This window comes from Microtus pennsylvanicus, chromosome 5, assembly GCF_037038515.1.
Source record: "Microtus pennsylvanicus isolate mMicPen1 chromosome 5, mMicPen1.hap1, whole genome shotgun sequence".
Taxonomy (NCBI): domain Eukaryota; kingdom Metazoa; phylum Chordata; class Mammalia; order Rodentia; family Cricetidae; genus Microtus; species Microtus pennsylvanicus.
This window is the reverse complement of record NC_134583.1, coordinates 48,141,461-48,154,112: the sequence shown is the minus strand read 5'-3', so window position 1 is coordinate 48,154,112 and position 12,652 is coordinate 48,141,461. Positions and strand designations below refer to the sequence as shown.

Genomic DNA, 12,652 nt, shown 5'->3' with positions numbered 1-12,652 from the left:
CCTTCTAAGTCAAACTTCTTTACTTCCTAAAATAAAAGCCCTGGGAGGGAGGAGGAAGGGAGGGAGGGAGGAAGGGAAGGGAAGGAGGGAGGGAGGGAGGGAGGGATACTTTCCTAGCAAGTCAAAGCAGGGCAAGGTGTGACTCCCAGGAACCCTAACAACTATCCTCTAGGCTTTCAGCTAACAGCAGCTCTTTAGATGCTCACCCACCAACTTGACCAACACCAGGTAAATGGTCACGGTGAAACATGAGGGTCCAACATCTTCCTTCCCTTACCAGCTTACTAGTAACCATTAAAACTAACTCTACTGAGAAAATTGTTTTTCATCTTTCAGCTTACCGCTTATCTTTTTTAGCCAAGTGTCTGGGTTTAGAATCAGATTATTTAAATGTATGTCTAGATTTCAAGAGTTTTAGAAAAAAAACTATCAGCAGTTTTTAATCACAAAACTTCTGTAATTCAGGGAGCAGCCTATTGTGATCTTCAGCTGCCCCAAGCAAATTATGTCCTGAATTTACAAAACATAAAATCTGGTAACTAGCTACAGCACTCTTGAGAACTCAAAGGTAATAAAAACAGATTATAATTCAAGAAACTAGCAGTTATTCTAGAATAACATTTTAATTGGTTGTTGATGACTACAAAAAATCAGAAAAAGTCATAGAAAAAAGTCATAGAAAAAATTCATAGTTAAAAATAATATAGAAGAGAAAACAAAAATAATGGAGGTAAAAAAAATCACACCCAGAAAAATCAAGGATGGCCAGGAGGAGGCATGGCAGCTAGTTAATGGAGGAAGAGATACATAGTGTCCTAACACTGTAGCAGAAAACTGGGAGGAACAGCAGCCACTCAAAACTCACTTCCAGGGCCAGGCATGGTGGTGCACACTTTTAATCCCAGCACTCAGGAGACAGAGGCAGGTGGATCTCTGTAAATTCGAGGCCAGCCTGGTCTACAAAGCAAGTTTCAGGACAGTTACGGCTATGTAGAGAAACCTGTCTCAAAAAATCAAACCAAATCTAAAACGAAAAACAAAACAACAAAAATCACTCCTCAAATCATATGCACAGGGGAGTCCTTTTAACCATAAAGAATAAAGTCTGTCAGTCATAAAAAATGGATACAACTGGAAATAAACATACTAAACAAATTAAACCAGTCCCATAAAGAGAAACAATGTATGTTTTCTCTCATTTATGGCTCCTCGATCTTCTACAGAGAGACAAAAAGCATTAATTTGTATATGACATGAAAGTAGACGTGATGCTGCCTAAGGAACAAAGGAACTATGAGGAGGGAGACATGGAAAGGGACAGAGGGATGGAGGTACAGGGGAAACATACTCAATATACAATATGGGGTTTATGAAAATTTTAGAAAATGATAAAAATAATTAAATAATCCCATGGCTAGTGTTTTAGAAGTTTGGAAGCCTACAGAATCATAACCAAGTTGTGAAACTGTACCAAGCCATGCTAGTTGGGTTGTATTTTCCACCAGGGACAATCCAAGGGCACAAGAATACAAATTTGGTAAATTTTAAAAAGTGGATATTGACATTTTACAAACATGAATATAAAAACATTCATGTATTGGTGTGGTTTGGACCATAATAGGTGAGTCCTGAGGTCCTATACTCATTCCAAAATCCTGCAGCTCCATGATGAGTGTGTGAAGCTTGTGACGTCACTGCCCAGCCACAAGGAGCCTGGGGCGCCCTGCCTTGATGCTCTTGTTACTCTTGCTTTGGTCTGACCTTTCTTTGCTTGCTCTGTCCCCAACTCCTTCCTTTTGGGATGAGAACCAACCCTGTGCCACTGTAAGCTGGAAGTACAAAACTTGTTTATTGGTTTTTCAGGAACTCATGGTTAAAAAGACTATTTTTGAACAGTGTTGGAACATTAAGAATTATGGAAACTTCTGAAGTTAGAATGAATGTATTCTGCATTAAAGATGACCAAGAACCTATCGGGACAAAGAGTAGAAAATAATAGCTTTAAAATCATATGTTTAAGTCGGGTGTGGTGAAGCATGCACTTAATTTGAGCACTCAGGAGACAGAGGCAAGCAGATCTCTGTGAGTTTGAGGTCAGTCTGGTCTACAAAGTGAATTCCAGGACAGCTAGTAGCCAAGACTGTTACACAAAGAAATCCTGTCTCAAAAAACTTGGGGCCTAAGAGAGAGAGAGAGTTCAGCCATTAAAAAAAATAAAAACTAAGGCTCATAACCAAAAGTGGTAGGAAATGTCTCAGCTATCAAGAGGTTAAGACAGCACACTGCCCTGACAGAGGACCAAAGCTCAGTCCCCAGAACCCACAACAGGTAATTTGCAACTGCCTGTAACTCCAGCTTAAGGAAATCTGACATCCTCTTCTGGCCTCTGTTGGCACTGAACTCATACACACAATTAAAAATAAAATTAAATGTATTTTTAAGTGATATATTTGGGTATCAAGTTGACAATAAGTGGTCTTGTGATGTTAATATTGTTAACTTGACAGGACCTGGAATCATCTATGAGATAAACCCCTAAACATAACTGTAAAAAAGTTTTCTGATTGGGTTGAGGTGAGAAGATCCACCCTACATGTGGGCAGCACAATTTCACAAGTTTGGGCCCCAGAATGAGAAGGAGAAAGTGAGCTGAGCACCTGCATTCATCTCCCTCTGCTTCCCTTGCAGAAGCAGGGACACCGGCTAAGGTACAGTCCCACTACAACTGTACCAAGATGGACTGCACCTCACACTCTGAGCCTCATGTTTGCTTTATATCCATGGGAGGCCTGCCCTCCTCTGAATAGAAATGAAGGAGGAGAGGATGGGGGGAGAGGGAGAAGGTGGGAAGGAAGGACTAGGAAGAGAGGAAGGAGGGGAAACTGTAGTTGGAATGTAAAAATCATTAAAAGAATAAAACAAACCAAAAAATTAACATATTTAATTATTTACTCTTTCTCACTAATTAATCAAATCTGCCTTGTAGCTCAGTGTAAATCTTTTTTTAACTCTATCTTTGAAAACAATGATTGCTTTTCTTTCCTAAAACATAAAATATTCCTTTTTCTATATGCCTGAAGGAATAAAAAATGTTGTTGATTTTCCATGATTAATTTTTACATGGCTAGACTATAATAAATTCTTTTCTTAAATCTTTGTAGATAATTCTCTAGGATTTTCTAGGTACATAGAAAGCGATTACCAACTTGGACTTGCTAATAAGTATGCACATCCCATGCTTATGCATCATGCCAGTTCACTAGTTAGAGATTTCTGAAGAGAACCAAATTTTAACTGTGATACTTTGCTTGCTCCCACAATCAGTTTAACCCTGGTTCAAACTGCATTGCTTAGGCACAAGAAGAAAGAGAACTCATCAGTGTGGGTTCTTAAGGAAGTAGGCAGCATACTCCTACGATTTTCACCAGAGAAACCAAGACTGAAATCAAGAGGGGCCCACCATTCAAATGACCTGGGAAGCGCAGACATTTCAAACATCTCACTAAAAACTGTATTGCAGTAAACTCAGGTATTCTTTCAACATGGGGAGAAGGAAGATCTAAACTGAGAACGAAAGAGCTAACTTAAGGCTAACTATAAGTTATGGGAAGCAAAAAACAATGCTCTCCCTGTTTTTTTTCTTTTTTTAAATTCAGTTAGAATAAGATTCCTTTTAAAAGTTCACTAACTGAACTTTCAAAAATATTAACATGCAATTTCATAAGTAATTACATTGTGGGCACATCTGTCATTAGGGCTAATTAAAAGGACAGGTTCACTTGTGCCCTGGAAGTTAAGTGTAGCTCAGAGAGAGGACAGCAGCTAGTGAAACCCACATCTATGCTAGCAACATTTAGCTACTGGGCAATGGCAGTGTAAAAGAAGGTCTACTTCTGAAATGCTTCTAGACAGCTTGAGACCTACCTTATTTTTAACAATGGCTCAACCCTTAAAATATCATGAAACAGGATATTTAGAAATTCTTCAGGATCTAGGAGAAAACAAAACAAAACAAAAAAAACCTAAGTGAATCACAGAGAAAATTTAAAAACCATTCTATTCTTTAAGAGAGACATATTAATTAAAAGTTTAGTTATTTCAGGTTCTCCTGACAAGGGAAAACTTATAATAAAACATTACTTTTTCATTTGTTGTCATGATGCCCTATTTAACAGAATATACTCATTCACACACAGTGAAATCATTTTTATGTCTTTTGGGAGGTTCAGTAAAATATACCTGGTATATGCCCTATTTTTCTTCTATTTTAGTAATAGCCATGTGTATAAATGCCACAGCTGGTTATAGTATACTGTTAACAAACTAATTCAGGGGTTGAATCTGAGCAAATTCTTCAGTTGTGAGCAGACAGAAGTGCTGGCCAACTGCTCCACAGCCCCTTTCAACAGGGAGCACAGTGAGAAACTGAGTGCTGGGGACGCTCCCTATCACAGGAAGAGAAGCAGCTCTGAACAGCCCTGCTGGGGACAAGGACAGCTCTTTACTTGGTCTTCTTCTGTAGAGCCAGCCTGCTGGCCTCTTAAAGACTTCTTCCACATCACATCACTTCAGAAGAATCACAAAATCAGGAGAAATATTCATGTCACATAGAAAAGAAACTTTTCATATTTTTGCAGTGTTGGGAATCAAACCCAAGGCCTCTTAAATACTCCACCACTGAGTATACTCCTAGCCCTCTCAAATAATTCTAACTTAAATTTAATCCTCTAAACTAAATAGGTATATTTCAGGAAATAATTTAGCATATTACTAGATGATAAACTTTCAAGTTACTTTCAATGCATATATTATAAATTAAAAGGGTCACCTTTTTCTTCAGAGGTAAATCCTGATGCAGCGTCAACTTTATCAAGTATTTTCCTCAGTTTCATAGTTTTTGTGGCACACACATATCCATATCTGTTGATAAAAATGAATTAACTGACACTGGCACAGTGAGTCATATGACACATCTTAATAATCAAGTACTTTTCATACAATTCTAACATGTTAAAAAAAACAATAGACAAGGCATTTATTTTTAAGAAACAACTGTAGGCTTCTTACAGAAGTTTGAAAAGTGAAAGTCCGAGAATCAGAATTGTTTCCAGATACTATTAAACACCTTAAAAATAACTACCATGTACTAATACAATTCTCAACTTTTTATGAAGCCTGGGTGAAGCAATTTTTAAATGGCATTTGCTTATTATATTAAAACACTTATTTTATAAAATAGGATATCCAAATTTGAGAAAGCCCTTCTTATACACAGGATAAGAGACATGGAAAAGGGAACTGATGAGATACTAAAAATCTAAAGTCTGAAATCAAACAGTCAACATAATTATGATATTCTCTTTGTTTGACTATAGGAGACCATGGGCTTACAAGAACAAGTCAGAGCCAGCTAATCATACTGTGTACCCGCTTTTTAGAGCAACTATCCACTTACTTGGTAGCTCTTTGCAATCAGCAAACACTAAACACCTACCACTTGTGTAATGCTATATGTAGGGCACCAAAAATACAAAAGGAGATTAAAGAAACCTAACAACAAAACCAAATAAACAAAACAGGATCTCTCCCTGTGGGGCTTCCAATACAGAAAGCAAAACCTCTGTCCAAACAACAGATATGACATTTGCAGACACAAGAAATATATCTCAAATTTCTGAGCTACTGATCTTGCCTTAGCCTCTTGAGCTATCAAGTGCTGGGATTACAGGTATATCCCACCATGCCTGACAAGATGCACCTTGGTCTCATAGCCCATGCAGCAAGTGTTTTCTATAGACTGGTGACAAAATTAGAATAACTATGATTCTGGACTAGTTAGGCAATTGTATGCAAAAAACGTTTACTGATGGATTGACAGTATTTTAAAAAGAAGGAAGGTTGTGATAATATGCCTTGTAGTTAAGATTTGACCTGTGCTGTTCTAGTGTCATTTACATAGGGAAAGAAAAATCTGAGAGTTTAAAATTTGTGTAAGACAAAATAATTAATATTAAAATCAAAGCACATAATTAAAGGATAAGATGATTAGAAAAGTAAGGCAAACAAGTATCTAGAGAAATTTGTTTCACTTTTAATTTACTTTCTTAGCTATGTGACACAGTACGTCGTTTGGAATACTCCTTATAGTTTCATATTTTGTTATTTTTAAATATATTACATTAATTTTTATTTTCACTGTTAAGAAAAGTGTATCACAAAGTTTAAATTGATCACAGTTGGACTTTAAATTGCATAGTTTGTTCTCTATGTCCCTGAGCTATCTGTTTCCTGATCACTGGCTAACCTAACTCTTCATCACATAAACGCCTTGTGAAGTCATCACACATCACCGTCATGCATCAAAGTCTTCTTACATGGTCTTCTGCACATTTACAACTACATTAGTAAAGGAGTAAAAGAAGACCTAAAGAAATTCTTTTAAACAAACAAAACGCCATGTCACTTTAATATACCTCACTTGTTTCTAGTGCAATGTCATGTACTAGACAAAGATGCAAAGGGATAAATTTGTAGTGCATGACTCCAAATGAGTCCCATCATTTTACAGAATGCACTGCCCAGACTAAAACACACGTAAACAGAGGACGAAAAACAAAGGTTTTAAGAAGTCAGTATTTCATGAGAACTTCTTTTTTTTACTACATGAGTCCAGAGCATAAATTAATTACTATACAAGAAAACAGTAAACAGAACACCAACTAAAGACAAAACACATGTCTTTTACTTACATTCTCAGAGGATTGACTATTGCTGTCCTCAGTAGCTCCTGGGTCTCACTATAATACTCCACATCATTCTTTTCCTTGGGTCTGAGCAACACAGTATCCAGGACAGAACTAAAAGCAAATAAGCTGCAAAATAAAAGAATATTTTCCTCATGTTATAAAAACAATAATATTTGAGAAAGATTCTTAAAGGAGTAGGAAGAGGCAAAGGGATAAAGTGTAGGGAACCACTGGTCTAAGAACTCATGGACAGACCACACAGTACCTGTGCTCAGTACCCAGAGACCCTGCAGATCCGGACCAGAAACACCAAGACTGCACCATACACGTGAAGGTTGAAAACACGCCAGAGAACATTATGAAAGAAGCTTGTTTACATAAACCAAGAGAGGCCTAGAAATCGGTCACACACACACACAGACAACATAGGGAGAAAGTCAGAGACTTGTCAAGAACAGATCAGACTAGTCAGGACAAATTCATCTCATTATCATAAGATAGGCATTTCCTTATAATAACTTGTGAGTGATTAGCAATAAAAATTTGCTGGTATCAAAGAAAATAAATTTAGTTAAAATAAATTTTTATCAGCAAATCTAAGGAATATTATAGTAATGCTTGCTTATTTGTTTAATCAAAAGTATTCCACCAACGAAAAGACCCACCTTTCTTCTACTCTCTCCTTTAAAATTCTAACTTCCATACTAACTTCCTAACTCTTGTGGCACAGCCTACGGAGTGGCAGATCCACTTAACTGGCAGTGCACAACCCTTACGGCTACAGATTCAATCTTCATAGCCTAATGATCCTTGCTGTTCAACTTGATCCACTTTAGGGAAAACTACACAAAGGAGGGCAACAGTGATCCCATGGAAAGTAACTTTAAATATTAAGAATTTTTATGATCATCTCGATATTCCAGAACACACAGCACGCAATGCCAATGCTTGCTGCAGGTTACTTGGCACACATGCCAACATCTACACTGGAGGCAGATGTCCTCAGAGTATCTGTTCACTCATAATTCACTGCAGTATTTTTATATTAGTGCTTTGGATCTAGGAATAGGATATGAAATTCTTTAGTCACTAAGGACCAAATCTCATGATCTTTCCTAACTCTGTCAGTTTCTCTACTCAAATGCATCTGGCACCTTCTTTCATACACACACACACACACACACACACACACATACCTGTCTCCCCTCTCCCCCACACAGCACTATTTACACTTACTGCAGAAAATAGGAACTTACCAGAATAAAGTTGAGTCCAAGTAACAAGAATTGTAATGGCCCTGAATGCCTTTCTTCTTTCCAATCATTATCTTTAAACCTTCTTTTTCCATCTTTGGTGGAGTATTTTTTTCTACTACTTTACTTAAGTAGCCTACAAATGCTGAAAAGATAAAAAAATAAAAATAATTCTTTTAAATCATGACAGTATATATTCATATGCATGTACATATATATCATTTAAAGTATATTTTGGCATCCTCTGCATTTTTTTTTACTTTAGTTAACTGACATTTATCTGGACTTATAAAAATGCGATTATTCACTTTCAACATCATTCCTGTCATATAGAGTTTAGAAAATTAAGTCAATTAAGCACCTGTCAAAGAATATTTTGTTACTCGTTCAAAATGTTTTATTTTCAAGTATAAAAAGAAAACAAGTTTCCAAAATACTCTTCAACATTAAGAAAAATGTTTTTCATAAAGATGTTTTCCCTATTTCCCCCTGCTTGACTCTCACTATTGTTAAGGGAAAGGCCAGCATCAGCAAGCTAGTGACAATGAGAAGAATTGTCCTCCATCTGACAAGCCAACTGCATCCCCAGACTATTTCAGATTTCTTCATAAGGACATCCGAAATGAGGTACTTAAAAAGATGCGGAGGTGGACGTTATTGCTAAAGGGACCACATTTTCATTTCTACCACCCAAACTGCCAAAAATTTAATGTCTATAATCAATAAAAGAGAAGAAAAAACACTGCCTTTCAGTCTTTAGACCCTAAACACTTTTCCTAACTTTTCTTTCAACATATCTCCTCTTAGGACAACTCTCTTATGCACCAAGTAAGAATCTTTACCAACTTCGAAACTTGATGAACACTGGCAAGTAAATAAAAAATTTAAACACTGTCACCCTCAGATGCTAAAAAGTAGCAAGAAACAGCCATTCCAGATGGGTAAATAAATTAAAAGTATCCAATTACCTAAAGAATTACACCTCTCAATCTGATTAGTAACAGGTTGCAGGGATGCAAACCTAGAGTCGGGTCTACAGCTCTTCAGTTTCACAAACAGGGCCTTCTTCACGTCGCAGGTGAAATAGCGCGTGCCCATGAACGTGCCATCTGTACAGCCCGCACATTCATCCTCCTGAAAAAGAAAGGTTTTGGTATGTGTTACACCGGGAAGAGCTATGGAGTTTTCACTTTTTCTGAATTTCTTTTTCAAATCTTTTCTGAACAGATCAGCAAGAAGGAAAAGGGACTGACTAACTGGTGCTTTGGCCCTCAGCTGGTGGTTTAAGAAAATAATTCTTTAGCCCTCCGGGAAGTATTTGATGCATTTCCCTTCAGAATACATGCTTAGAACTTCCTTGATTTACTGAGTTTCCCTGAGCCATTTCAAAAGTATTAAAATCAAGGGGCAGGAGTAAATAAATTACCTAGTTCCTCAACAGCAAGAAGACAAGTGAAAAAAGTTAAAAACTATATTTAGGTAATAGCTAAATTTATTCAAGTTCTCCCTCCTGGTTATGAAATATCACACAATATACTTTTTTAGACCCCCAAATAAAACCTTCCCCTCTCCCAAAGACTCCAAACATGATTAATTTTAAAGTCAGTCACATCCCTGAACTGACTGCAATCGGAGGAGGCTAAAGAATAAGAAGGAAAACTGGTCACTGAACTGCTTTCTTTGCTGCATTCTGTTTGTATATGGAGACTACATGTTCTAGCCTAAAAATCAATCTATTCCTTGATCACAAACAAACATGAGGAATAAGTGGGCGAGAAGCCTTAGCAATGGCAAAGGGTGAAGGTAAGCAATACTATATTTCCTCTACTACTGGATTTTTTTGAGAAAAAAATAACTTCCCAAAAAATTATCTAATAGAGGAAAACCTAGTTTTAAAACCCATGAAGAAAAGTTGTAGATTTCAAGCCAAAATAAATTACCAGTTCCAGCCCAGCTAGCACGTGACGGAGCCCAGGCGGCTGGCCAATCCAACGGATAACCCCATAGAACGGGGGATTCTTTTTCACTTCAGCCAGTGAGCCCACCTCTAGGCCATATGCATTAGCAGAAGAGATGGGCACAGGTGGACTCTCCTGGACAGGCGTGCTGCTCAGCTCGCCTGTCACAGACTGCACTGACAGTGACAGTGGGCTGTGAGCAATGCTGCCGTTAGTATTGGGCATCTTGGTCAGGCTGGACGGTAGAGAGTGGAATCTGTTCTCGCTGGATAAGGAGTTCATGGAAGGAGGTTGTGGTGGAGGTGATGAATGTCCAGAGTCTGGAGACAGCTCTGTAAGTGACTTTGCAGGGTCTTCTGCAACTATGAAAAATTGTCCTTAATTAGAAAAGGCTGTTCAAGAACATTAAATATGACTGCATCTTCTAAAAACAATACAAAGTTCTAGTCTAACTGATCACATGATCCTTTTGCAAGCCTGCTTGAAAGCACTGTAAACTCATTGGCTCTGAATAATGTTCTTGCTCCTCTTCTCGACCTCCAGTTTCCTGTCTCAATAATCTGGCATTGGTCATCTAAGTCTAGTCAGTATCACATGGATTATATTCTTTCCCATAATATGATTAAGTTAGAAATTAGTATGAAGAGATATAAAAATTAAATAATAATTCTAAATAACCTCTGGAAGAACAGTCAGTGCTCTTAATCTCTGAGCCATCTCTCCGGCCCAGGATGAATGAATTCTTGAGAGAGGCAGGTCATGCTGCTTATGCTCACAAAACCCCACTCAGTGCGAGAATCAGATGTGGCAAATACCCACTCAGGTCACTTTCTGTGTAAGTATGTATGTAACCTATAGTATGCAACTGTAGATTGTACTGTGTGTTTTAGCTTATAACTGAATCCATGTCATAAGCAGTCATCATAGAGACTTAGAACACTATATTTTCATTTAGTTTACTGAATCTACTGAATACAAAGCAGTGTAGAAGCACTAGGAACTTATAGAAAATACAGGCAAATAACCAAAACCACTTCAGGGACACTTAACCTAACCTAAGAGAGTGAGTGAGTACAGCGGGAGGAAAGGTTTCAGTTTAAGAGGTGAAGAGCAGTCAGCCAGACCATTGAACTGGAGGAACTAGAAGGATTTCCAGGTAATTAACCTGCACAGATGAAGGAAATAAATCCATGAAAGGAGAATGATATCTAGGAAACAAGGAAAGGTAGTGTGTTTTAAAGAAAGTAAGATAGGCAAGTCTTTAAATGACTCACTTCATTTCTAGGAACAGTTGATCCTAAGCAGATGTATTAAGAGATAAGAACAAACTGCTGGGCATAGTGGTGTACACTTTTAATCTCAACACTCAGGAACCAGAAGCAGGTGAGTCTCTGTGAGTTCGAGGCCAGTCTGGTCAACAGAGCAAGTTCTAGGACAGCAAGGACTTTTTATACAGAGAAACCCTGTCTCGGGTAAAAAAAAAAAAAAAAAAAAAAAAAAAAAAAAACAAAGCAAAACAAAACCCAGACTACTAACATATTTCAAATGTATCCTCAACCCTAATAACAGTGTAGTTCAAACTATGTTTAATATTTTAGTTCAGCAATATTGTCATATTAGCTATGATCTATTCACTGTTTCCAAAATTAACAAATATTGATGAAAAGTCATTTCCCCTTACATATTAAACAGAGGGTACCATTAAAAAGAGGACTAAAATTATAGATTACCTTCATCAATATAGCATGAATTTTTGGATTTGGTTTGTTGTTGTGAGTCAACAGATGACCCATTTAAGGTATAAAATAATTCAGATCTGCTTCTACTTCCAGGGTCTGAGGTGGATCCTATGGAACAAGAAAAGTTCCTTTTTAAAAAAGCCAATATGTTACAAAAAGAAATTTTATAAATAAATTAACATGCGTATGGTATAACAACTGCTCACACAACTAATATACATATACATAGTATTGTATTGTCTTCGGCCTTAAAAGTTTGGTAATTAGTCAACACAGAAGAGAGTAGGAGTTATAAAATTAATATAAAAGTTAGCCATTTATATTAAAGCTCTAAGAAACCATTCTGGTGGTCAGTGGTGACACGAGCCTTTAATCCCAGCACTTAGTAGAGGCAGGCATATCTGAGTTTGAGGCCATCCTGGTCTATTGAGCAAGTTCCAGGACACTACAGACTATCTAAAGAAATCTGGACAAAAAAAAATCATTCCATGTAGTCTATTTTTCAATGTCACCTCTACTTTGATGAAATTACTGGCTCACAAATTTCACCTCTATCATTCATACCATATAACAGTGGTTTTCCACCTTCCTAATTCTGCCACCCTTTAGTACAATACCTCAAACTGTGGCAAACCCCAACCAGAAAATTATTTTTGTTGTTACTTGATAACTGCAATTTTGCCACTGTTATGAATTGTAATATAAATTATCTTTGTTTTCCAATGGTCTTAAACGACCCCAATAAAAGGGTCATTCAAACCCCGAAGGGGTCACGATCCACAGGATGAAACCCCATTGCAGTCAACAAAAGAACATCCAGCAGTGTTATAGAGCCTAGACATACACAAAGTTCTTTCACCAAGGTTTGTGAGGTGCATTCTATAATGGTCACATGATGTGGGATTCCCCTCCGCATGCTGTGAATACCATTGGTTAATAAAGAAATTGGCTTGGCC

General features: G+C 37.3%; 1 protein-coding gene across 1 annotated transcript in view; it reads right to left on the bottom strand.

Annotated features, from left to right (window-relative positions):
• LOC142851310 (ubiquitin carboxyl-terminal hydrolase CYLD-like) overlaps positions 1–12,652 on the bottom strand; it is a 31,274-nt gene that overhangs the window by 4,335 nt on the left and 14,287 nt on the right. Inside the window, exons 6-12 of the mRNA XM_075975184.1 lie at positions 11,688–11,804; positions 9,940–10,319; positions 8,968–9,133; positions 8,003–8,144; positions 6,750–6,872; positions 4,829–4,920; positions 3,925–3,991 (exon numbers count right to left, since the gene is read on the bottom strand). Coding sequence (XP_075831299.1) covers positions 3,925–3,991; positions 4,829–4,920; positions 6,750–6,872; positions 8,003–8,144; positions 8,968–9,133; positions 9,940–10,319; positions 11,688–11,804 — 1,087 coding nt within the window. The remainder of the gene's footprint in view (positions 1–3,924; positions 3,992–4,828; positions 4,921–6,749; positions 6,873–8,002; positions 8,145–8,967; positions 9,134–9,939; positions 10,320–11,687; positions 11,805–12,652) is intronic.